This window comes from Sminthopsis crassicaudata, chromosome 3 (assembly GCF_048593235.1).
Source record: "Sminthopsis crassicaudata isolate SCR6 chromosome 3, ASM4859323v1, whole genome shotgun sequence".
NCBI classification, from domain to species: Eukaryota; Metazoa; Chordata; class Mammalia; order Dasyuromorphia; family Dasyuridae; genus Sminthopsis; species Sminthopsis crassicaudata.
Window position 1 is genome coordinate 65691856 of NC_133619.1, and position 27094 is coordinate 65718949.

The 27094-nt window shown below is 42.8% G+C and overlaps 1 protein-coding gene across 1 annotated transcript in view; it reads right to left on the reverse strand.

Annotated features, from left to right (window-relative positions):
• Positions 1-5559, reverse strand: part of IGFBP2 (insulin like growth factor binding protein 2) — a 31347-nt gene extending 25788 nt beyond the window's left edge. The window contains exon 1 of the mRNA XM_074298733.1: positions 4962-5559. Coding sequence (XP_074154834.1) covers positions 4962-5406 — 445 coding nt within the window. The 5' untranslated portion in view covers positions 5407-5559. The remainder of the gene's footprint in view (positions 1-4961) is intronic.
• Between the last annotated feature and the right edge of the window lie 21535 nt (positions 5560-27094).

Here is a 27094-nt window from a genome sequence, read left to right on the forward strand (position 1 = left end):
CAGCCAAGGAACTCCGTGTCTCTCCAGTGGGCAGCAGCCTTCAGCTCCGCCCGCCTCCAACCTGCAGTGGTGAGTCAGGGAGAGCAGCGAGAGAGAGTTCGGGGCGTCCTGTCTGGAAACCCACGATGGGGAGGACAAGGGAGATGGTGGGGGCTGGGGGAGAGAAGAGAAGGGAGTCAGCGTCACTGAGTTCCATTCATTCACATCTTTGAAGTCCTACAAGCTCCAGAAGTCGGTATGCAAATTTATGCAAGATGGATGTAAAGGAGCATTCTAAGCCAAAAGTCCGGGTGCCTTTTTTTTTTTTTTTTAAAGAAAAGCAAGGCTGCAACCACTGTAAATCAGAACGCTTCCCTTCCCCCCCCCCTTTTTTTATTCTCCCCCAGCAACGGCAGAAGCGAAGGCTGGCCAGGGGACTTTGAATTACTTAGCATTTCTATAGTACCTTTATATCAGCACCGGGCCAGACGGCTACTTCGCTTGGCTCCTCCCCTCAGCATAATCCCCCCCTTTGTACACTGAGGCTAGAGAGGGAGGGAGGGAGGGTGAAATCACCCAGCCAAGCCTGGGGCAAAAAACCCTGGCCCCGAACTCCAAGGCTCTCCCAGACACTTCCTGCCCCACCCCTCCCCCATTCACCTAAAGGAGGTGACCCCCCCTCCCCAGTTTCCCCGAGGGGTGCTTTACTTCCTATCATCTTCCGCAAAGATTACCTTTCCTTTTTCATTCCCTTTCTCTTCCCCTTGACCCCCCCATTCTTTTTTCCTTGTCTCTCAAGCCCCCCCCTACACACACACCCCTGTTCTTTCTTCTGCTTGAAATCTCTCCCTTTCCACTATCTGCCCATCCTCGCCCATGCCATGAGGTCCGGTCCAGCCCAGTCCTGTCCCAGCCCCAGCCCAGATCCATGCCATCCCATTCTGTCCCCTTCTTTCAGGCTTGGGATCCGGAAGCAAGCGCCCGCAGCCCCCAGTCCTGGGAACAAAGACAAAGGAACCGAGCACAGAGCTGGAACTGCTGAGTTTTTGCTGCCTGGAAATAAGAGGGTATTTTTAAAATTCTTGCAAGCAACCTGCACAGAGAGGAATTTAAGCTCCCAGGGTTTGTTCTTCTGAGGGGGCAGGAGAAAGGATGAGCCCGCTTGGAGCTGACAAGTAGGATTCAAGGCTGAACCTTGATGTCTTCCCAAGCTCACGGTCACTCCAGAGTTAGGAAGTCTTTGGATCCTTCCATTCAGCCCCCTGGGCCTTACTACACTCACAATTAGCCTATATTTCCCCACACACACTCTTCCCCCAGCCCAGCTCCTCCCAAACCCTTCTCTCCCCAGGGTGGTGGTGCATTCCTTGTCCTCTCCACCCACTCTCAAGCAAGCACTGTTCCTTCTGTCCAAGTGTCCCTTTCAGCCCATTTCCCTCCAGTATTCCTTCCTCCATCTCCAGACCCTGACCAGTGTCCCCACAGTTTCAGTTTTTCTTTTTCTCTCTAGTATTCATGTTCTCAATCCTGCTTCGAGGGTCTCCCCTAAGATCCAGACTCTCTTCCTTCAAATTCCAACCCCTCTATCCCAGTATCCATTCCTCAACTCCTCTCTCTCCAATATCCCTTCTATACCCTTACCTTTCTTGGCCCAGTGTCCCAATAGTCCCAAACCTCTATCCCGCCGGTGTCCCTACCAGTCCCAGGCTCTCTCCTATTGTGTGCTATCCCTTCTCCCCAGTGTCCCTAGTTTGTGACAATGGGGATACAATATGATTCTGGGAACACGGAGGAGCCAGCCCCAGCCCCTTCTCTAGTTCCAAATGCTCTATTCCTGCCTCTTCCTCCTATTCCAGTTTCACTCCCGGTTGCTGCCTCTCTCCTAAATCCACCCTGACATACAGACATCTAGGACCAAAGGCAATCTCAGGTTGGACCTCAGGGTTAGATGGATGGATGAGAAGGCAGCAGCTGGAGTTCTCTGGCAGAAGGAAGTCCCATAGCCCAGATAGAAAATCCAGAGCGACACTCTTCCCATGAACTCACCCCATTGTCCCTCCTTCCCTTTCCACCCCCATCCTTATCCCCTCCCCCCTCCCTGCTGCAAGAGAGGGCTGAATAGAATTAGCCTACATCTGTTCCCTTCTCAACACCCTAACTTTTTGTGGTATTTGGGGACTGGGAAATTAGTTTCAAGATTGGGGTAAAGGCAATATGCTTTATTTTGTAATTAAAAATTTAAGAAGCAAAAAACCAAAATACTTAGTACATATCATTAAAACAATTAAATTTCAAATGATTCTTTTCATCCAGGGTCCTTAGTAAAGCTCAACCTGGCAAGTGAAAATATTTAATTTGTCCAAAAGTGCAATTCATAAACCACAGTGCTTTTACCCCAACTGCAGAGAGCCTAAGAAATGAATGAGTCTGGGGAAAAGACAAGGCGGGGGAGGGGAGAGAAGAGCCCGGCAGGTGTAAAATGGGTAGAAGGATAGACCTTTAAAAAAGAAAGAATGCAAGAAAAACTATTCTATGGAGGTTTCATTTTAATTACTTGAAAGTTGAAGCAAAGAAAAGGAAACGGGGAAGCATTCTGCAAAGGATGAGGAGAGAAGGGAAAAAGGTACTCTGGTTCCTCAGCTAAGATTAAAATGTGTTATAGAAGTAGGAGAAAGATTTCAACTCTGACCCATAATTCCTCTATAATTCCATTCAGAGAGAGAGCCGGGGAAAAAAATATAAAACAATAGAAGGAGGAGGTTGGAATGGGGGAGGGAGGAGTATTGCAAAGAAGGGGAGAGATTGACTGGAAGGAAAGTCTGGGAAAGCAAGCCTGCATGGTCTCATGCTCTTTAAAGTTTGAAACCCTGTTCCCACTCTGTTCTGATGCAGCAGATATGTAGGCACTGCCTAATTTATTTATTTATTTATTTATTTATTTATTTATTTATTTATTTGTTTGTTTGTTTTTTAGGGGAGAAAAGAATTACAATTTCCTAGACATCTTACTCCAGGCGACTAGTACAGGTGGCAATATAATAAAATAAAATAAGTAAACCAACCTACCCTGAGCATGTTGCTGAGCTTCATTGTTTGGGGTGGTTGAGGGCTTTAAAAAAAAATCACACTTAAAGATTGCTTAAATGAGGTTTTAATAATGAAATGGGCTTTCTCTCTAATGAAGGAAGATAATGACTTGGAAAATGTTTCCCTCCCACCATCACTTAAAAAAAAAAAAAAAAAAAAAAAAAAAAAAAAAAAAAGTTATGTTACTTTCATCTTTTGAATGAAGCTTCAAGGACTTTCCCAGTTGAACAATAAATGTAAATTGTTTGAGACTTAATTGCACCTCTCAGATTCCTGAAATGTGGGCAGAGGCATAAGCCACAGATTGAAACGGGTAAGAGTTGGGGGAGTCTTGGAATAAAAGAATTAGAGAACTAGAAGACGGCATTTGAAATCACACAGATCAGTATTCTTCCTTTTTTCAATATATGGAAACTGAGGTTTGGAAAGGTGAGGCCATTTATTCCCAAGGTCATATGCCAAAGTAAGCATAGTGAACATTAGAATACAAGTCTTCAGACCGTAATCTGAAGATCTTTTTTCACTATGCCACATGGCCTCCCTGAAATATGCCTAAAAGCTAATCAGCACCCTCCCCCACCCCCACAGAGTATACACGCTATTCTGCCATCTGGAAGGGAGGGACTTTTATTAAAAAGTTGAGATTGGTCCTCCCTACTGTCCCCACCATCACCCAAGAGTGTTCACCCAATTATCCAGAACCCGAATGTTCGTTGTCTTCCCTAAGAGCAGCATTTCTCTTTCTCCCACTTAAATGTTTCCTCCTTTCTATGCTTCCAACATTGTAGGAAGTATCCTCCCTGTTCCCTCCCAAAATAGAAGTCTTGCCTTTTTTAAAAAGCAATTCTCCCTCCAAAATAATAGCCATGTCTTTTTCTTCCTCTCTCTATCATCTAAATCTATCAACTAGTAAAAAAAAAACACACACAAAAAAAAACCTTTTCGTTTTACCAAATAATGGAAATCGGGCCCTGGTGAATGGAAAGGACTTTTCCAAGGTCACACAAGTAAATCGCTGTAAGCAGACATCAAGTCTTTTGACTTCAAACCCGGGGCTCTTGCTACTACAATAGTGGTAAGTGGTAAGCGTTCTTGCCTTCCTTCATCCAGGCAGGGCATTGAGCAAAGTGTACTTTCTGGTGGGCAGAGCACCCGACTCTGAAAACCTTTAAAAGTGAGAAAACCTTTAAAAGCGTAAGGAGCACCTTTGTCCCCATTCAACATCCCTTCCAAAGGAGGTAGGCAAGAATCTTTCCTCCACCCACATAAGAAGTGTATTTAAGGTCCCTCCTCGGATCCAAGAAGGTTCTTTATTTCCAAATTATATCCCAATTTCTCTCTGCACCACTCCCCACATGAAGAGGAGAATTCTTCCTTTCCTTTCCCCCCCCCAAAAAAAAATAGTAAAGTTGGTGAGTGTGTGCGGTTTTTTTTTTTTTTTCATGGATCGTTAGATTGAAAGGTGTTTGTAAGAGTCCAATACCCTCATTGTACAGATAAGAAAACTAAGCCTGAGACCAAATGATTCGTCTAAAGTAAGTAACCCAGGTTAGGATTATATTATAAAAACCCGTACTCTTTCCGCGTCTTTACCAAAGGAAATATTTGGAAAGCACTTACCGTGGTTCCTGGCACACAGTAGGTTCTATATACATACTCATTCCCTCCCTTTGCCTTTATTCTGCCATTCTAACTTTCACCTAGCCATCCGCCCTCCCTCCTAAAAGGGATTTTAAGTGCCCTCGTTCTAATCAAAATTTATCTTTGGAAATAGTGGCTCTTTTTCTCCCACCTCCCATCCCAATTCTCTCCTCAAGACTAGAACGGCAGCCCCTCGGTGCCGTCAAGTTTCCCCCTGCAAAATAGTTATCTGCACAGCCTCCTCCTTCCGTTACCTGCAACCTGCTCCTGGCTGGTGCCGTATTCGGTGTCCCGTCGCTTGGCGCAAGTACCCTCGCCCTGAACCAGCGCCTGGAGGGGCAGCTCGGAGCCCGGGTTTGGGTAGCAGCGGAGCCCTTGGGCGCAGCGAGGGGTGTAGACACCGCACGCTTCGCCCTCCAGCCGAGCGCAGACCGGACAGCAGCCGCAGCCCGGTTCCCGGACCAGTTCGGTGCAGGGCAGGACTGCGGCGGCGGCGGCAGACGCGGCAGCTGGGGGCACCGCTGGCGGCGCAGCTGGTCCCGCGGCCGGGGGAGCGCAAGCGGCCAGGCGCTCCGGGGTGCAAGGGGGGCAGCGGAACAGCACCTCGGCTAGGGCCCCGGGGCTCCCTCCTCCAGCCAGCAGCGAAGGCAGCAGAGGTAGCAGCAGCAGCAACGCGGGGCCACTCAGCCTCGGCAGCATGTTGGCAATTGTGACAACGAGGGCGGGGTGGAGGCAGGTGGCAACCTCCGAAGCTCTAGAGCCGCCTCCTTCTGGTCCTTCTCCTCCCCACCCGGTGCTGCCGGGTCCTAAAGGGCCCCTTTTCTCCCCGCCCCCCGAACTTTTCCCCTCCCCCTTTTGGAGACCACCCCCTCTTCACCAGTATTATGCGAAACGACCCAGAAGCGCTCACGTACCTCGCCCCATCACCAAGCCCCAATCTCCTTCTGCCCTCCACCTAGGCAGCTCCTTTGTCCACGTCTTTGTCTCTTGCATTCTCTGCCCTCTCCTTGTCTACTTCTCTCTGTCTTCCCCATGGGTCACTACCAAAAGGACACAGATAGGGCAAGGGAATCGGGAATGGCTATAGAGCGTCTTCGAGAAGACCCAAATCTGCCATTCCTTCTCGTTTCAAAAACTCCACTCTCAACACAGTTCTCGCCACAAATCTGCCTCGAGCTTCCAAATAAATCTAAACTCGCGCCCTTTTAGGGTTCCCCTCTCTCCGCAGTCCCTCGAGCTGGACCCTGCCCTGAATCTTCACTAGGGAATGAGCAAACTTTATTCCCCTAAGCCCTTCCATAATGGCACGCACACGCTTTTAGGGTCTCCCTCTCTCCGCAGTTTCTCGAGCTGGAGCAGCAAGAAAGTTATGGGGTGCCACCCTGAATCTTCAGTACCGAATGAACTAACTTTATCCCCCTAAGCCCCTCCATAATGGCTTCATACTCTTTTAGGGTTCCCCTCTCTCGGCACTTTCTCGAGCTGGACAAGCGGGAAAGTTATCGGATCCTACCCTGAATCTTCAGTACGGAATGAACTAATTTTATCCCCCTAAGCCTCTCCATAATGGCTTCATACGCTTTTCGGGTTCCCCTCTCTCGGCAGTTTCTCGAGCTGGAGAGGCGGGAAAGTTACTCTTGGACCCTGCCCTGAATCTTCAGTACCGAATGAGCTAACTTTTATCTCGCTAAGCCCCTCCATAATGGCTTCACACTTTTAGGGTCCCTCTGGGCAGTTTCTCGACCTGGAGAAGCGGGAAAGTTACTCTTGGACCCTACCCTGAATGTTCAGGACGGAATGAGCTAACTTTATCCCCCTAAGCCCCTCCATAATGGCACACACACCCTTTTCGGGTTCCCCTCTCTCGGCACTTTCTCGAGCTGGAGAGGCGGGAAAGTTACTCTTGGATCCCATCCTGAATCTTCAGTATGGAATGAGCTCATTTTTATTTCGATAAGCCCCTCCATAATGGCCTCACACTCTTTTAGGGTTCTCTCTCGGCACTTTCTCGAGCTGGAGAGGCGGGAAAGTTACTCTTGGATCCCATCCTGAATCTTCAGTACGGAATGAGCTAACTTTGTCTCGCTAAGCCCCTCCATAATGGCTTTCCCACTCTTTTAAGGTCCCCCTCTCTCCGCACATATTCGAACTGGATAAGCAAAAAAACTTATCGGATCCAACCCTGAATCTTCAGTACCGAATGAGCTAACTTTTATTTCGCTAAGCCCCTCCATAATGGCCTCACACTCTTTTAGGGTCCCCCTTTCTCGGCAGTTTCTCGCGCTGGAGAGGCGGGAAAGTTACTCTTGGACCCTACGCCGAATCTAAAGTACGGAATGAGCTAACTTTTATTTCGCTAAGCCCCTCCATAATAGTCTCACACTCTTTTAGGGTCTCCCTTTCTCCGCATGAGCTCATTTTTATCTCGCTAAGTTCCTCCATAATGGCACACCCTTTTAGGGTCCCCCTCTCTCTGCATTTTCTCGAGCTGGATAAGCAAAAAAAGTTACTCTTGGCTCTTACCCTAAATCTTCAGTACGGAATGAGCTAATTTTTATCCCCCTAAGCCCCTCCATAATAGCACACACACCCTTTTAGGGTCCCCCTCTCTTTGGGCAGTTTCTCGAGCTGGAGAGGCGGGAAAGTTACTCTTGGACCTTACCCTGAATCTTCAGTACGGGATGAGCTCATTTGTATCTCGCTAAGCCCCTCCATAATAGCCTCACACTCTTTTAGGGTTCCCCTCTCTCTCTCGGCAGTTTCTCGAGCTGGATAAGCAAGAAAGTTACTCTTGGACCCTGCCCTGAATCTTCAGTACCGAATGAGCTCGTTTTTATCTCGCTAAGCCCCTCCATAATGGCTTCACACTTTTAGGGTCCCTCTGGGCAGTTTTTCGACCTGGAGAAGCGGGAAAGTTACTCTTGGACCCTGCCCTGAATCTTCAGTACCGAATGAACTAATTTTTATCTCGCCAAGCCCCTCCATAATAGCCTCACACTCTTTTAGGGTTCCCCTCTCTCTCTCGGCAGTTTCTCGACCTGTATAAGCAAGAAAGTTACTCTTGGACCCTGTCCTGAATTTTCAGTACCGAATGAGCTCATTTTTATCTAGCTAAGCCCCTCCATAATGGCTTCACACTTTTAGGGTCCCTCTGGGCAGTTTCTCGACCTGGAGAGGCGGGAAAGTTACTCTTGAGCTGTACCCTGAATCTAAAGTACCGAATGAACCAACTTTATCCCCCTAAACCCCTCTACAATGGCTTCACATTTTTTTAGGGTCCTCCTCTCTCGGCAGTTTCTCGAGCTGGAGAGGCGGGAAAATTACTCTTGGATCCTACCCTGATCTAAAGTACGGAATGAGCTAACTTTGTTCCCCTAAGCCCCTCCATAATGGCACGCACACCCTTTTAGGGTCCTCCTCTCTCCGCAGTTTCTCGAGCTGGAGAAGCAAGAAAGTTATGGGATTCCCACCCTGAATCTTTAGTACCGAATGAACTAACTTTATCTTCCTAAGCCTCTCCATAATGGCTTCACATTTTTTTAAGGTCCCCCTCTCTCGGCACTTTCTCGAGCTGGGAGGCGGGAAAGTTATTGGATCCTACCCTGAATCTTCAGTACGGAATGAGCTAACTTTGTTCCCCTAAGCCCCTCCACAATGGCACGCACACGCTTTTAGGGTCCCCCTCTCTCCGCAGTTTCTCGAGCTGGAGAGGCGGGAAAGTTATTGGATCCTACCCTGAATGTTCAGGACGGAATGAGCTAACTTTATCCCCCTAAGCCCCTCCATAATGGCACGCACACCCTTTTCGGGTTCCCCTCTCTCGGCACTTTCTCGAGCTGGAGAGGCGGGAAAGTTACTCTTGGATCCCATCCTAAATCTTCAGGACGGAATGAGCTAACTTTATCCCCCTAAGCCCCTCCATAATGGCACGCACACCCTTTTCGGGTGCCCCTCTCTCGGCACTTTCTCGAGCTGGGGAGGCGGGAAACTTACTAAAGTACGGAATGAGCTCATTTTTATCTTGCCAAGCCCCTCCATAATAGCCCCACACTCTTTTCGAGTTCCCCTCTCTCGGCAGTTTCTCGAGCTGGAGAGGCGGGAAAGTTACTCTTGGACCCTGCCCTGAATCTTCAGTACCGAATGAGCTCATTTTTATCTAGCTAAGCCCCTCCATAATGGCCTCACACTTTTAGGGTCCCTCTGGGCAGTTTCTCGAGCTGGAGAGGCGGGAGAATTACTCTTGGATCCTACCCTGATCTAAAGTGCGGAATAAGCTATTTTTTATCTCGCTAAGCCCCTCCATAATGGCATGCACACCTTTTTAGGGTCCCCTCTCTCCGCAGTTTCTCGAACTGGATAAGCAAAAAAGTTATCGGATCCTACCCTGAATCTTCAGTACGAATTGAGCTAACTTTATCCCCCTAAGCCTCTCCATAATGGCTTCATACTCTTTTAGTCTTCCCCTCTCTCGGCACTTTCTCGAGCTGGAGAGGCGGGAAAATTACTCTTAGACCCTGCCCTGAATTCTCAGTACGGAATGAGCTCATTTTTATTTCGCTAAGCCCCTCCATAATGGCCTCACACTCTTTTAGGATCCCCCTCTCTCAGCAGTGATTTGAGCTGGAGAAGTAAGAAAGTTATCGGATCCTACCCTGAATCTTCAGTACGAATTGAGCTAACTTTATCCCCCTAAGCCCTTCCATAAAGGCTTCACACTCTTTTAGGGTCCCCCTCTCTCCGCAGTTTCTGGAGCTGGAAAGGCGGGAAAATTACTCTTAGACCCTACCCTGAATCTTCAGTACGAATTGAGCTAACTTTATCCCCCTAAGCCCTTCCATAATGGCTTCATACGCTTTTCGGGTCCCCCTCTCTCCGCAGTTTCTGGAGCTGGAAAGGCGGGAAAATTACTCTTAGACCCTACCCTGAATCTTCGGTACGGAATGAGCTCATTTTTATCTCGCTAAGCCCCTCCAAAATGGCCTCACACTCTTTTAGGGTCCCCCTCTCTCAGCAGTTTCTCGAGCTGAAGAGGCGAGAAAGTTACTCTTGGATCCTACCCTGAATCTAAAGTACGGAACGAGTTAACTTTGTTCCCCTAAGCCCCTCCATAATGGCACGCACACGCTTTTAGGGTCCCCCTCTCTCCGCAGTTTCTCGAGCTGGAGAAGCAAGAACTTTATTGGATCCTGCCCTGAATCTTCAGTACGGAATGAACTAACTTTATCCCCCTAAGCCCTTCCATAATGGCACGCACACGCTTTTCGGGTCCCCCTCTCTCGGCACTTTCTCGAGCTGGAGAGGCGGGAAAGTTACTCTTGGATCCCACCCTGAATTTTCAGTACGGAATGAGCTAACTTTATTCCCCTAAGCCCCTCCACAATAGCCCCACACCCTTTTCGGGTCCCCCTCTCTCGGCACTTTCTCGAGCTGGAGAGGCGGGAAAGTTACTCTTGGATCCCACCCTGAATCTTCAGTACGGAATGAGCTAACTTTATTCCCCTAAGCCCCTCCACAATAGCCCCACACCCTTTTCGGGTTCCTCTCTCTCGGCAATTTCTTGAGCTGGAGAGGCGGGAAAGTTACTCTTGGATCCCACCCTGAATCTTCAGCACGGAATGAGATCATTTTTATCTCGTTAAGCCCCTCCATAATCGCTTCACACTTTTAGGGTCCCTCTCGGCAGTTTCTCGAGCTGGAGAAGCAATAATTTTATTGGATCCTCCCCTGAATCTTTAGTACGGAATGAGCTCATTTTTATCCCCTTAAGCCCCTCCATAATGGCTTTCCCACTCTTTTAAAGTCCCCCTCTCTCCGTAGTTTCTCGAGCTGGATAAGCAAGAAATTTATTGGACCCTACCCTGAATCTTCAGGACGGAATGAGCTAACTTTTATCTCGCTAAGCCCCTCCACAATGGCACGCACAACCCTTTTCGGGTCCCCCTCTCTCGGCACTTTCTTGAACTGGAGAGGCGAGAAAGTTACTCTTGGACCCTACCCTGAATCTTCAGTACCGAATGAGTTAACTTTATCCCGCCAAGCCCCTCCATAATGACACCGCCAAGGACCGCCATGTGTTTTAAATTCCTACAATCCATGAAATAGAAGTTCCTGGAGGGAAGAATTTGTTTCGTTCTTGTGTTTGTACTTTTAACGTCAAGCATAGAAACTGGAACATAGTAGGTGCTTAACCAACACTCGTTGGATTTTCCTGAATTCTGGTGGATCCTGCCACATTCCTGCTCTCCCCGGTCATGCAGGGAGATTTTTCGCGGTAAAAGAACTATGTCCTGCTCCCTTTCTTTACGTGGTATTTGGTACTCCTTCGGTTTAATTAAACAGAATCGTTCCCCCATTCTAATGGGCAGTTTCCCTCAATGCTCCCAAATTCAGAAGTCATTGGTGTAGGATTATAAACTCCAGAGACCACAACCCTGGAAAAGGTCCTTGAGAGGTCATCTCAATCTACCAGGTGTAAGAGAAAGCCCAAGGGCTCTGTCGTTTACAACTCCCCCCAAACCCCAACAATAGCAGATGGACAAGGGTTGTCTCCATTCTTTGTACGCTTTGATTTATGGAATCATCCCTCCTACTCTCCTTCTAGGCAAGACTCCTGCTTAATTACCTCTCAGACTCCCTGGGAATGGTCCAAACAAAGACCCTTGTCAGGAAGAATTCCTGTTTCTAGCTCTAATATCTGGAGGCCCATTAAACTGCTCACTACCTAGGTTTAATATCGAAGTGCCCTACAACTGCTCCTTTCTCCGTTAAGAACCCTTGCCTTTATAAAGTTAAATGGTGTGTCTCCAACCTGAATTACAACAGCAACTCCCCCCCTCCCAAAAAAACAAAAAACAAAAAACAAAAAAAAAAAAACAAACAAACAAACAAACAAACAAACAAAAAAACTAACAAGATCCGGATCCATATAGGGGTTTAAGACATTGTCCAGTTTGCTCCAATGAAAGAACAAAGGGGGGGAGGGGGGGAGCCGGGAGAAATGAGACTTTTTCATGAATATAATATGTAGAGATTGAAGGGATTTTAATGATCGAGTTCATTTTGTAGGTGATCAAAAAGAGACAACGCCAGGATTTTGTCCTTCAGGACTAACATTCTATTTACATCATCCTAATCTCTTGACTAGACAGATTTCTGGATATTACTTTGTCCACCTCTTCAAAAGGACTATTAATCTTGATCCTAGATTCCCAGAAATGGGAGTAGAGATATAGAATCAGTTCATGTTTGCACTGGACTCATAATCAGAAACCCTGGAAATCAAAAGACGTGGGTGGGGACAGATCTCAGCTTGTTTTTTAATAATTGTAAAATATTGGGGGAAACTCCTCAGCTTCATCTGTGAGCTGAGGATAGCATTCTTTGGTCCTAACAACCTCAACAGTCATAAAGCTCAGTATAATAATGTGTGTAAGCTGCTTTGTAAACCCAAAATACTACATACAAGCAAACTATTCTGATGGACCTAAGCAGTTTTCCAAAATCCCTGCCCACTAACTTTGTTCACATTCACGAGATTAACCTCAGTCCCCGTCTTGTGTTCTCACTTCAGAAAAGTACCGAGTTAGGCTACATGTAAGGTCTTATAACAGAGGTTTGGTTTTGTTTTTTAAAATCAGTTTCACAAGGAGAAGATGAGGAAGACAAAAATAACTGTTGGGAGAGGGTTGGGAGTCTAAAAGCAGTGGGGGAGAATTAGTGAACTGCAAACTCATTGTAAGTCAATAGTGAGATGGGGTGACCAAAAGAGCTAGGAAAATCGCATGTTGAATTAATAGAGGTCCAGTTTTCCATTAATAAAGAGATGATAGTCCACTAGTACTCTGCCTGCTTAGACACCATCTAGCACAATGTGTTTAAATCTGGGAACCAATTTAAGAAAGAGATTGTTAGACTGAAAGGTATCCACAGAAAGGCAACCATGATAGTAAAGGACAATATGAGGATCGGTCAAAAGAAATGGGATTTGTTTAGCCCAAAGAAGAAAAGAGAAGAGGAGGAGGAGGAGACGTGACAGCTGTTATCAAAGATGTGAAGGGTTGTCGGGGAGGGGGGGGGGGGAGGAAGAAATTAGATTTGTTCGGTTTAGCCCCAAAGGGCATAAATAGTAATAACAGTGGAAGTTGTAAAAGGGCAGATTTCGGCTTGGTTTCAGGAAAATTAAAGCTCTTCAGCAGTAGTGGGTTTGTTTTCAATGGAGAAATCTTGAGGCAAAGGCAGGAAGACCTTTGTGAGAGAGTCATTTTTCAGGTAGGACATAGGGCCACTGAGGTCCTTTCTGAAGATTCCCTCTTTAGTCCTTCTGCTCTTTGCTTACATAAGGATCTCGTGATTCTTGTCTAAAAAATAATTTTCCAAAGTCAGACTGCAACTGAAGGTCCATTTAAAAGAATAACTTGCTTAGATTGTCTCCTCCTTCCATCTAGTCACTCTCCCTGCCTTTTCCTTAAGAAATAATGAAGGACAAAAGTTCAGGGGAGAGAGGGATGAAATGAGAGCATGCTGGGGGTGATTCTATTTTTCTGCCCTCCTTTCTCTTCTCCTACCTGGTACTTGGAACCTACTTTCACTGATTTCTTCCCCAGTTCCTAATATCCAGAGGGGCATAAAGTCAAGGGAAGCTAAAGTTCATTAGCCCATCAATGTTTTGAGCCAATGCCCTGATTGAAAATTTCTCTTCTGAACACTGAGGAGCATCACAGCATGAGATCTAAGTTTAAAAATAAAAATGCAGGCACATACACATATCTGAGATGCTGGGGAAGTAACGTGGCCACCTCTTGATTATATTCCAGGCATTTTGCCAACATTTTTATCTCATCTTCATCATCTTTGTTGTCAAAATGTTTTTAACAAGCACCTATTTGCATGTGGACCAGGGCCAGGTTTTATATAGAGTGATTTAGAAAGACACAGATGATTTGGAAAGACACAGATCCTGCCTTCTAGGGGCTTGCTGGATTAAATCATGTAGATGTGGTGTGGCCAGACATACAGAGGGCACAGAGAGAATATTCCGTGTCTGACTGTATAAAAAGCATGTTTGACTAGTTTATTCAAACAATTCTCTTTATTAGAACACCCCCTTAAAAGTGTCAATGTATTTTAAGAGCTCTGGAATGAGCACAGAAGTAAGCTTAGAAGACAGGAGAATCAAAAATTTGCATGGTGTAATAGAAAGATTGAGGTTAACAACCCTGGGTTCAAACCTTAAGCCAAAAAGACCTGAGTTCAAATCCACTTATATCTCCAAGCTGTGTGATGAGAGGCAAGTCATTTAACCTCTAATTTCCTGACCCCCAAAAAATCCTCTAGAGAAGAAAATGGCAAACTATTCCAGTATCTTTCCCCAGAAAACAACTTTGAGATACCATTTCACCACCTATCAGATTGGCTAATACAATAGAAAGGGAAAATGAGAAATGTTGGACGGAATATGGAAAAATTAAGACACTGATACAGTATTGGTGGAAGTGTGAAGTGATCCAGCCAATTTGGAGAGCAATCTGGAATTATGTTCAAAGAAGTATAAAGCTATGTATATACCCTTTGATCCAACAATACCCACTATTATGTTTATTTCCTAAGGTGAACAGTAAAAAAGGAAATAACTTATGTTTTTATATTTATTTATTTTTATTTTTATTTATACCAGATTTTTTGTGGGAAAAAAAGTTGGAAATTGAGAGGATGCCAATCAATTGAGGAATGGCTAAACAAATTGTGGTATGTGGTTATGATGGAATACTATTGTGCTAAAGGAAATGGTGAACTGTTTGCTTTTAGAAAGACATGGAAGGACTTTCATGAAATTATAAAGAGTGAAATGAGCAGAACTGAAAGAACATTATATACAGCAACAGGAATATTGTATAAAGAGTAAATGTGAATGACTAAGCTATTCTAAGAGATATGAATATTCAAATCAACTACAAAGGACATATAAAGAAATATGCTATCTACCTCCAGAGAAAGAACTGATGTTGAAATATATATTGAACTGTTTCGTATATATATATGAAACAAGTACAGGATTAGGAGATAGGGAAAGAAACAGCTTGGAACTTAAATGTAACTTTACAGAGGGTAATGAGCTATAAGGTATATTGCATCATTGGGCACTAGGTGGCGCAGTGGATAAAGCATCAAGCTTGGAGTCAGGAAGGCTCATCTTCAAGAGTTCAAATCCATCTTCAGATACGTACTAACTTTGTGACAACCTGGGCAAGGCACTTCACCCTGTTTGTCTCAGTTTTCTCATCGGTAAAATGAGCCAGAGAAAGAAATTGCAAACCACTCCAGTCTCCTTGCCAATAAAATCCCAAATAGGACAAATAATTTACCTTTCCTTAGCCACAATTTCATTTGTAAAGTGAGGTGTTCTGAACTAAATACTTTCTAGGGACTAAGTAAAAGACCAAGAGGAAAAATGATAAATATCATAATAGAATTCATCAACAAATATTTTTTAAACACTTCCCTACTTAAAAGGTACAGTTTTAAGAATGGGATACCATTGTATTTGGACATATAAATATACACATATATGTACACATATTTATGTATAAATTCATATTTTGTAAGCATATGTATATATTTATATAAAATATAGTTTATATGTAAATAAGTTTTATATAGAATCTATATTTTGTATGTAATCTACATACATAGATTTTATGTATTCTATATATATTTATCTATAATCTATATTTGTAATATATTTGTGTATTTTGTATTTTATAAATCTATGTTTTGTAAACATGCATATACCTATGTAAAACATATTTACAAAATATATAAATATATATAATAAATATATTTATATATGTAAATATAGTGACTATCCAAAAGAATTTTAATCAGGAAGAAGGGATCAGGGAGAGAAGCAACGTGTGCAGAGATGAGTAAAAATGAAGAATGTACAAAGTAATAAGGGTGGGGAGAGATTAATCAGGAAAAGCTTTTTCTATAGGAGGCAGAGTCTGGAGCTGAACCTTGAAAACAGCCAAGTTCAGAAATGAAGATCAAACAAATTCAAGGATATCCTGTACAAAGATGTGGAGACAGGAGATAGAATCTGTTGTACAGGGAACAAACAAGTAAGAGTGGTCTGGTTAGAACATAGTGTGAATGAGGGAAACTAAGAGAAAGTGAGTCCACAAAAACTGGCTTGTGTCAGATCTTGAAGGGCTTTGAGTATCAATCAAGTATAGGGGTTTGTAATGTATCCCGAAGGCACTAGAGTCCCCTGAAGCTACATGAATTAAGGGGAATGACTTGATCAGCCCTAATAACTCAGGAGCATCAGTTTGGCATCTAAGAGAAAGTTGAGTTGGAGAGAGGCAGGAAGATCCATTGGGAGGCTGCTAGTCTAGGACAGATTTGGTAAGGGCTTGGACAAAAGGTTCAACAACTAGAGAGAAGGGGATATGTTTGAGGTGTTTGCAGTATAATAGGGACTCTCCAGTAAAATCCCATTCCTGGGAATGTGAGAAGTAGACTTGCATTGTAGCCAATTTATGGTCAGCCTGTTTTTTCATGTATATAACTGCTCCCCACTTCAGAGCATGCATAAGTCTTCTGTGATTACTTTCTATCTGCTTATTGAATTGTGAATAAAATCCTTTTTTTTATTCGCTTCTGTGCCAGAACTGAGAGTGTATGAAAAAAAAGAAAAAAGGAAAAAAAAAAAAAAAAAAAAGACTAATCTAGCAAGGGAATGCATGCTATAAGCCTCTGGGTGGGAAGAGACCTTGAGCCCTTATCTCCTACCCCAGACCTCCATGTGGCTCCAGAACACATGACCTGCTGTTTTCTTACCTTTTTTGTTTGTTCTTTCTGTTCTATCTCATGAATGAGTATTGGGAGAAGGAAAAAAAAAAAAAAAAAAAAGACCATGGCCTTGAACTTCAAAAGATCAGCCGAGAGTCAGGTTCTGAAGTCTATACTATAATTTGCCATTGGGCAAACCCACTGGGAAGTGAGACCCTAAAGCAATCTGCTTAATTAGGAGAATATTGTACACAGTAATGGCAAGATTGTGTGATGATCAAAGTTGATAAACTTAGCTCCTCTCAGCAATACAGTGATCCAAGACAATTCCAATAGATGTGTGATGGAAAATGCTATACACATCCAGAGAAAGAATCTACAGAGACTAAATTTGGATCTAAGCATACTATTTTCACTTTTTGTTGGGTTTTTTCCCTCATGGCTTTCTCCTTCTGTTCTGATTTTTCTTTCACAACCGACTATATAGAAATATGTTTTAAATGACTGTATATTATAACCAATACCAAATTGCTTGTTTTCTCTGGAAGGGAAAGTAAAAGAAGAAGAAAAAAATTGCAACTCAAAATCTTACTAAAATGAATGCTGAAAACTATCTTTACATGTAATTGGGGGGGGGGGGAAAGGAAGAACAATCTTCTTGATTTAGCCTAGCAGGAGACAGACTGGGCAACAAAGATACTACACCCTGCAAGGAAGAAAATACCTTGGTTCACTTTCTATGCCATATTCATAAGTAAAATTGCCTGGGCAAATGTTTGTAACAGCTCCCTTTATTTTGAACCCATTCTCCCTAGGGACCAAAGTGGTAGAGGGGAGATTGTGCCCCAGCTTTTACCTTAGTTCTTGCTATAGGTTTTCAGTAGATATCTCCTTGTGATAACTAATTGGTATTAATTGGTTATCCATGATATCAAAGAGATATCAATGAATTCAGTGATATTAAAGCACTGATCATTAGTTATCACATTGGAGAGAACAGACAGGAATGAATATTCAAGGTAATAATAGTATTAGAAGAATTTTCTTGCCTCTCAAGAGCACCTTGACAGGAAGATTTAGCCAGCCATATTCTGGAAACCCAACCTGTAGATTGGGAAAGTAACTCCAGATCCTTAATACATAAGTCTGTCTCAGACTTATATGTAATATCACATGTAGATAAAATCAGACCTATAGGGTTCTAATATCAAGAAGTATTTATCTTAATGAAGGCCATTTTCCGGGCATTTGGAAGTAGTTCTCCCTGTAAAAGAGGTCGCCAAAATTTACATTATTGATATGAGACTTGCTTGGACCGCATTTAACTATCTCATATAATTATATCCCATCCTAAAGGGTCCTATTCACTTCCACTTCGTTTTTGCCCACTAAATGACCTTACTTCTAGAGGTGTTTGAATCTCTAACCCCCAGGGGGCAACAGAGTGTAATGTTGAAAAAGTTAACCAATTAACAATAGGGAGTTTTGAGCGGGGTCCCCAGTTTCTATCCATTCTCTCTTCCCTTAAAGAAGCCCCCAGAACGCTCATATCCTTAGTTCATAAGGGATGTTAGAGAAACATTTTAAAGGACTTTTTAAAATATTATTTTTCATTTGAGCACCAAAGTCTCAGAGCTTCTGCTTAGTTGAGTCAACTTCCCAGGCTTGGAAGTTTATTTATTTTTCTTATTTTTAATGAGTTTTCCTTGCCAGATGGGGGATACTAAGCTTGTGAAGTTTAGATAACATATTCTAAGGAATTTGCAGAACAAATCTTCTAATATCAGAAAGAAATAGTTCTATCTTCTTTGAGAAATACTTCTATCTTCTCTGGGGGGATTATATCACAGCTATTGCTGAATGACAGAATGATAGCTGACCATTCTCATTTGAGTGAAGTCATTTAAAAGTTAAAGAAAATGGAATATCAGAAATTGAAGAATATATACCTCAACAGGAACACTGCAATCATCACCATAACACCATAACTAATAATAACACCATAGCTAATTATTCCTGCAACATACTACTGATAAGAATTTTCTAGCATTTTGAATCTGCACATATTGTCTCCCTCTGTAGAATGATTTACCTTTTGTCAGAAGGAGCTTCATTTTTGCTTTTGTATCTCTAGCACATTGTCACACAGAGGTACTTAATAAATACTTTTGATAGACTAATTTATTAGGATGTAAGCTCCTTGAAAGCAGGAATTTTTGTGGGGTTGTTTTGTTTTGGATTTTTTTGGTCATCCAGTTCTTAGCATAGTGCTGGCACATTGTAGGTACAAAATAAATGACTGATTTAATCTAATCTGTAGCTTAGCATATGGTAGAAGCTTTTAAAAGTGTTTTGCTGTTTGTTTTTAATGAATTGATTTGATGAAATGGACTATGTAATGAAGCATCTATCACTGGAGCTTTTAAGAATGGATGAACAATAGTTAGTGTTGCAAAATAGGGTTGTAGCCAGAGGTGGGAAACAGACCAGATGATCTCTAAAGTATTGATCTTTATGTTATTTTTATTTTTTTTAAATTCTGAACATAACAAACACCAAAAAAAAATGAGCACTTCTATATTCAAAGTAGAACAGAAAAAGAGGCTTATAGATGAAACCTTGAATCTCTTTTCATATTCAGCTTGTTTTCCTTTCAAAAGAAATAATAAAATTCAGTGTTTAACTTTCAAAACTGTCCTGTTTTGTTTTTGTTTTTTTCCCCTGGGCTTCCTCCTGTTCTCTTTTTTGCATTTTTATTTGTTTCTATTACTTTCCCTCCTTTTGAGGGGTTAAGGGAACCCAATCACCCAGTCTCCTCTCTTCTATGGCAAGACAAAGAAAACTACTAACATCCTTTCCAATTTTAAATAGTCAAGCTTCTAGATCATCCCATCTCCAGGCAAAAAGAGGTTCCATTCCTGGGGTCACATTACCTAGATAAGAAGAAGCCTGGTATATTGAAGGAAAGCACCAGGCAAGTTACAAGAGAAAGGTTTCAAGATTCAGCCTTGTCACTTAATAGTTTGCGACCTTGAGTAAGCTTCAGTTTCCCCACTTGTGGAAAGGAGAGTTTTGTACTGGCAAAGGAGCCCTTTGTGAATAGGAGATTCTGTTAGTTCAATTATAGTTAGGCCAGAGTAACCCTCTCTCAGACCATTTTTGAGAAAGTACAGGGGGTGAAAGAAGGGGGAGAGAGTTCCCTGGCGATTCTTAAAGGGAGGGGACATGGACAGGGAAGGGAAAAGAGGAGGAAGGAGGAGCGGGGCTGCTGGCTGCAAGGGATGAGAGAAGTGACCAGAGGGATGGAGAGAGGAAGGGAGGGAAGGATGGAGAACTGGCTTTTGAAAAGGTTTCTAGAAACCCTGGAGCATCTGTGAAAATTTTGAACGCGGCTGCTGCCTCCCAGAGCGGTGCTTGCTCCCCTCCTCCCAGTCAGAGCTTTTCTTTCGAGGAACAAGACTACATCTGTTTGGCGATAGCCTATCTAGAATGGTGAAATAAACCTTTCAGACCCTGCGGAACAAGAGTTCCATCTTATCCGAACCCGAGAGCTTCTGAAACAGAGCCGGCTTCTGAATCCTAAAGCTGTCTACAGTATCCTCCTGCCCCCACCCCGCAGCCCGGGACCCCCGCCCTCCATCTTCTCTCTCTCTCCGTGCTAGAAGGAAAATATGCAGCCTCTGCCAGGGTGCCAGAGTATGGCCACCTTCTCTTCTCAGCTGGAAAAGTCCCTGGCTCGAGAGTTGGGGAGTTTACATTTAATTATTCCTGGCTCGGTGCCCCTCATTCCTTTTTGGTCTTTCTTCTTTTCTATTCTGAATTCCTCTTCCTTTTCTTTTCTTTTCCTGTCCTTTTTCTTTCTTTCCATACCCCTCTTCCTGATTCTTTCTTTTTCATTCCTTTCTTCCTTCCCTGTTAACTTTCCCCTTTCCTCTTTCTCTGTTTTTCTTTCTTTCTTTTTCATCTTATCTTTTTTTTTCTCCCTCCCTTCTTTTTCTCCCTCCTTTTTCTCTTTCTTTTTTCTCCTTCCCTTCCTTCTCTCTTTTCCTCCTTCCTTCCTTCATTTCTTCTTTCTCTCCTTCCTTCCCTCCTCTCTCTCTCCCTTCCTTCTTTCCTTCTTTCCTTTCTTCCTTTCTTGTTCTCTCCTCCCTCATCTCTCCCTTCCTTCTTTCTTCCTTCCTCCTTGCCTCCTTCCCCCTCACTCCTTTTCTTCCTCTCTCCTTTTTTTTCTTCCTTCCTTCCTTCCTTCCTCCCTCTTTCTTGTTGGTTCAATTAAAACCAGGCACACAGATTACTTACTAAGTAAATTAGTCCTTCCCCCCACACACATTATCTCATCCTGCTTGCTGGCTCCCCCCCACTCCCAAGATTCTAGCCCAAGGAGTAGTAGGCAGAAACCAAGCAAATAGAAGAAAAAAAGCTGCCAACTTCTCCAAGGGGAAGAAAATGTTAAGATCCCAAGAAAATTTACTCAGCATGCTTTCTTCCCTGGACCTCTCCCTTGTCTCTCTAAACTGTCTTAACAAACACACACACACACACACACACACACACACACACACACACACACACACACACACACACACAAGCCCACTGTCTCTCCCCCCCTCCCTTCATCACTATTTTGAACATAAAAACCCTGTGTAAGTCTCCCCCCCCCCCCCAAGGCCTGGTCAGCAGCTGTCCCTGTCTTAAAAACAACCCTACATGAGGTATGGGAAACTGATCTGTGCAACATTGATCCACATGGGTAAATCTCATCCCTCCCCCCGCCCCACTCCTGTCCCCAAGGCATCCTTCCCCAGGAGCCATCAGAGGAGTTTAATGGCATGCAAAGCAGCTGCTACAAGCAAAATGGTTTCTTGCAAAACTCTTCTGTTGTGAAAAATCAGTTTGAAATGCTACTAAGCTTTCCGTGCTCTCCTCCCCACCTCCACCCCCACCCTCCCCCATCCCCAAGCTATTTCCCGCCTAAGAGAATGATCTATAGACCCCCATTCTACAGGCAAGTCTTGTTCACTCTGTAATTAAGCGGAGCCTCTCTGCACGGATCCAATGCCAGCCTGTGAGATTGCTTCAGCTCTGAGATTGGGGGGAGGGGGGAAAGAAAAGTAGAGGAAGACCTAAGGGCAAACCAAGAAATGGCAGGCTGTTGTAGAATCCAATTTGAAAACTGAACCCTGGATTACAAATTACAAGTTGGAAAGACTCTTAGAGATCTCTAAGTGACTACTATGTGCCTGGCACTATGCCAAGTGCTGGGAATAAAGAAAAGTAAAACATAGCCCCTATTCTTGAGGAGCTCATAAATTCATGGGGAGACAACGAGCTAAGGACTTTGTACATACAAACTATATGCAAGATAAAATGGAAATGATCAACAGAGAGAAGACACTAGAATTAAGAGGGACCCAGAAACTGTAGCCCCGAGAGGAAAGGACTAAAAATTATGCAGGATTTTCTTAAAAAAGCCGGGATTCGGACCTGTGCCTCCTAATTCCAAAATCCCAATTCCTTCCTCTATAGCACTAGGAAAAATTTAATCTTCTCCAAAAAGGAATGTGGGACCCTTCCCCAGCCCTTCTGCTACCCAAATCAGCTCATTTTTTCAAGGCTGAATTTGGGAGATTTCTTCATTAAAAGTGTGCTTTTCTTTCTCTCCTTCAGGAAGTCATCCTATCAAGCCTTCCCAAATTAACCATTTTTCATTCATTTTCCATAATGAACTCCAAAATCCTTTCTCCCACTTATGAATAGTGAGAACATTACAATCTAATTAATTTTGGGTTTATACATTAACTTTGTCCCAATCTATGGATACTTCACTCTCTAAGACTTTAAACCTTCTGCAGGCAGGAACTAAGTCTTTTCTGTCCTTCAAATTTTCGCATAATGCTTTTTATAAGAAAAACTGAATTGCCTTCTCCACTCACTCATCATGAGGGAAAAGGTATTGAACTTGGAGTCAACAAAGACCTGATTTCAAGTCTCATGTGAATATTTATTAATTGTAAAAACCAAAAGTAGCTTCATTTCTTTCAGCTTCAGTTTCCTTGTATATAAAATGGATAACATTTACGTAACTGACCTCACAGAGTAAAGTTTGCTTTCTTTACAATCTAGGTGCTATAAAAATATGAATTGTTGTTCTTACCATGGAAAGCAATTACTGAGCACATTGTCTTCACAAATCTAACCCTGGACATAGATGATTTGTGGAAAAAAATGTAGATGGTTTGACCATTGGCCCTGGCCATCTATCTTCTCTGTGGCTTAGAATGGGAGGGGGTGTCCTCCAAAGTCCTTTATAGTCTTATATCTAAAAACCTAAGTCAGGGTGAACTTACATATGTATACTCTGTTGGGTAAATAACTTTTTAAATTTTTTTTCCAAGAAGGTGAAGAGGGAAAAAAAGGATTCAATTCAACTGAGTGTGGATCACAACATAGTATTTTCACTCTTTTGTTGTTTGCTTGCATTTTGTTTTCTTTCTCATTTTTTTCCCTTTTTGATCTGATTTTTCTTGTGCAGTATGATAATTGTGGAAATATCTATAGAAGAATTGTCCATGTTTAGCATATATTGGATTACTTGACATCTAGGGAAGGGCAAGAGAGGGAAAAAATTTGGAGGAAAGAATTCAATTCAATCAGTGGTTCTTGAAGGTACACTTTTCTGTGCTAGATGGTATAGGAGAGACAAAAGAATTAGAAGATATTTCAGCCCCTAAGAACTCTAAAATAAAGACCAGTCTTACACACAGAAAGCAACTAGGAATAGAATATTGCCAGATGCCAAGATGGGAAATGCAGAGAGTAAACAAGCCCAAAATGAGACCTATCTTTGTTTTCAGTACATTATGATGTCTTGTTAACAGATAAGATAACTGAGGCCAGGAGATTATCCTTGTTTTAGGCCACAGGATTACTACTCGATGGAAGATAAAAGCAGAATCCAGGTATCCTCTCTCTTAGGGACTTTGAAGGAAAGTTAGATTTGGTATGGCAAAGAAAAGGAGGGAAACCATTGTAGGAGTTTGGTGGGCAGAGGAATGGGACATCCACTTTTAGAATTTTAGAATAATTACCGGGCTTCATGGAAAGATTTGACCAGTCTTCATTGGCAAGTTGGACTAATCCTGTTTGCTTTTTCCTAAATTTCATATTCCCTTCTGCATAATGGCAACAATTCCCTGTCACAGCTTATAGCTTATTATTATCCTTCCTGCAAATAATCATGAGCTTGTACTTTGAGGATAATTGAGAACATTTTAGTGAGTTTTAATGACTTCATTAGGTAGAATCCTCTTGTACCTATGAGGAGGAAGGAATAGGGGAGATGAAATTGTGTGATTGTCTCGATAATGCATGCTCAATTCTGGGAGCCACATTGTAGGAAAGGTATTGACAAAAATCACCAGAGCAGTCATCTAGAATGGCAAAGAAATTGGCAACTACGCTATAAAAGGCTTAGCTGAAGTACTAGAGATTCCTGGAGAAGAGAAGCTAAGGGGAGAACCTAATGAGGTTTTTTTTTGTTTTGTTTTGTTTTGTTTTTCAGATTTTTGAAGGATTTTCATAAAGAAGATGGATTATACGTATTGTGTTACATTATATGTATATGTTATTTTATATGTTACATTATATGAACTATATGTATACATATGTATTTATATGCATATATATGCAGAAAAGTTGAAGAAGTCACAGAAAAACTAATATTGGTGAAAAAGAAAGTAAAGATTCATAACAGTTAGGACTGTCTAATCATAGAATGGTATGCCTTGGGAGGTAATGGTTTCTCCAAACACACCCCTGTTGGTTTTCAAATGGATAATGGATAATCACTGGTCAGAGACGTTATAAAAGGGATTTTTGGCATGGGTTAGGCTAGGTGAATCACTGGATAGAGCACTAAGCCAGGAGTTGGGAAGATCTGAGTTTGAATTTTACTCCAGACACTTACTAGCTATGTGACCCCAAATCATATCACTTAATTTCTGTTTGTCTTAATCCACTGGAGAAGGAAATGGCACATCACTCTAGTATCTTTGCCAAGAAAACCACATGGTCAGTATTGACATGCTATGGTCACAAAAAGTCAATGCAACTGAATGAACAACAACTTGAGTTGAACTAAATGAGAAAGAGGCAGGCTGATATAGTGAATGAATTAATTAAATGGCATGACTCAGAGTTGCAGAAAAGGGGAAGGGTTAGGGGGAGAAGTGTTGACAAGGCCATGGAAGAGATGGTCAAAAAGTCAGGAGCATGACTAGAAATGTTCCTGAATCAGTGGTCTGGGAGTGATGGTCAACTAGGAGAGAGGGAGCTCCAAGGCAAAAGTTTCTCCAGGACTGGAAGTGTTTGTCCAGAAGGAGAATGCCAAAGGGTGAGAGTAAAGTGAAGTTATGGACATTTCTGAAATTGTGGAAAGAAAGCTGGATATGGCATCAGAGTATGTGAGTTTCAATCCCAGGTCTGCTATGATTTTGGATTAGTCACTTGACCCAAGTGTTCTCATCTGAATTAGAGGTTCTCCAAGTTCCCTTATATTTCCAAATCTATGATCCTGTGACTTCCTGAGTTTTTTCCAATGCTGAAATTCTGTAATTCTCATGTCTCCCATTGCTTTCAGCTATTGGTGCCTGAAGAAAATCTGCACAGAGACTGTCTGGGGGTACCTCCCATTTGTTCCCATCTCTGTGTGTTGTTCCCAAGTCCTCCCCCTCTACCACCCCCACCAGCTCACCCACTCACTTCCACAGTCTTTGTGTGCCGGCTCTCTTCCCACCGTGCTCTCTCCAACTGCCACCCCCAAATCAATTTCCCTTCTGCCCTCCTGCCAAAGCATCTTGGTCCCCCTCTGTACCTCTCTTTCCCTTTTTTCCCTCTCTATATTTGATTTTCATAGAATCTTTCAGCTGAATTTTCTCCCTCCTATCCATCCTTTTCATGTTCACTATTATCTTCATTAGTATTTTTACTTCTTGTCCTTTCCTCTGCCATTACATCCAATTGTTCTTCCCTAACTTACCTAAAAATGATGAAATTTTGATTTCTTCAGTGATTGGTGGTTTGGGAGAGTATCTATGGAGTGTGGGAGACTTTGGATAGTCACCTGATTCTATCACTACTACTCTAGTCATCCTTCCTATCAATTTCTCATACACACACACACACACACACACACACACACACACACACACATACACACACACGCGCGCGCGCGTGCTCGAGCACGAGTACACACCTGCACCTTCAGTACAATGCCATTAGCCAACATATCTCTCTGGACCAGTTCCCATCAGGTTCATCTACTTAGTAACCTTAGGTGAGTGCATACAATCACTAGCATGTAGTTTTTTCTTCCTGCCCATATGCACTTGGATCAGAAAATATATTCAAATTTGAGCTTTGCTTCTTGTAATTCTAAATTCTAGGATCCACCATCTTAGAGATTCATCCAGGTCATACAACTAGACTTGTGTTCTGGGTTCTCACTGAGTCATCAGAGTAATCCAGATTGATCAAGGATTAAGGATCAGGTGACAGAGCCTTTAAAGTTATAAAAGATATATATATATATAATATACATATGTGTGTGTGTGTTTGAGAAACAGGTCGGTGGTCCTGGAAAAGCTATCTCTTCTCTTTTTGAGGCAGCTAAGTGGCACAGCCCTGAGCCTAGAATTAGGAAGACCTGAGTTCAAGTCATTTAACTTTTTTTTGCCTCAGTTTCTCATCTCCAAAATGGGGATTACAATAGCATCTACATCCCAGGATTATTAAGAGGATCAAATAAAATAATAATTATAAAGTGCTTAGCACAATGCCTAGTACAAAGGTAACATAAATGTTACCTATTGTAATAATCATTACTATTCCAGTGAAGTCAGGGGGGAAAAAAAGTTGGATTTGGACTTAGGAAACCCAAGGTTTGGATCCCATATTCAATACTTCTATTCAATTCTATGACTCAAGAGCAAGTTACTAATTTCTGTGAACATTGTTTCTTCATCTGTTAAAATGGGATTGTTGTGAAGAAAGTACTTTTTACAGTTTGAGCAACATAGAGAAATGACCTGTCATTCTTCTAGAAATTCTCCAACTTAGGTAACTTTGGGCATACCACAGTGTCAATATATACACTCAGGTGTCTCCAGCACAGGATGTTTTCACACTTCCAACTGGAATAATTCAGTAAGGCTCTCCAGAACAGGAGCAGCAGTTACTCAAGACCTTCACCTCTCAGGTGTTCCTCCTATCATCTGTCCCTACTTGGTCTTTGATGAATGGAACAGAACCTTCTGTCCATAGAAAAATATTGTTGTTTTTAAAGTACATGTTTGATTGTGCAGAGTCAATATTTGCAGAGATAAGCACAGCATGTAGTTGTTTATGACAGTTCTGTCGTTGGGTTGCTAGTATTGTGGGGGCAGATGCCTTCCTACATTCTCAAATTCACTGAAGCTGCCTTTGGGAGGAGAGAAGACTAGGGTCCAGGAAAGATGTATTCATCCCTCCAGAACTGATGTTCCATCTCAGTTCTGGTTGGTGGGATTTGATCTTAGTCTGAGACACAACCAAAGGAGTT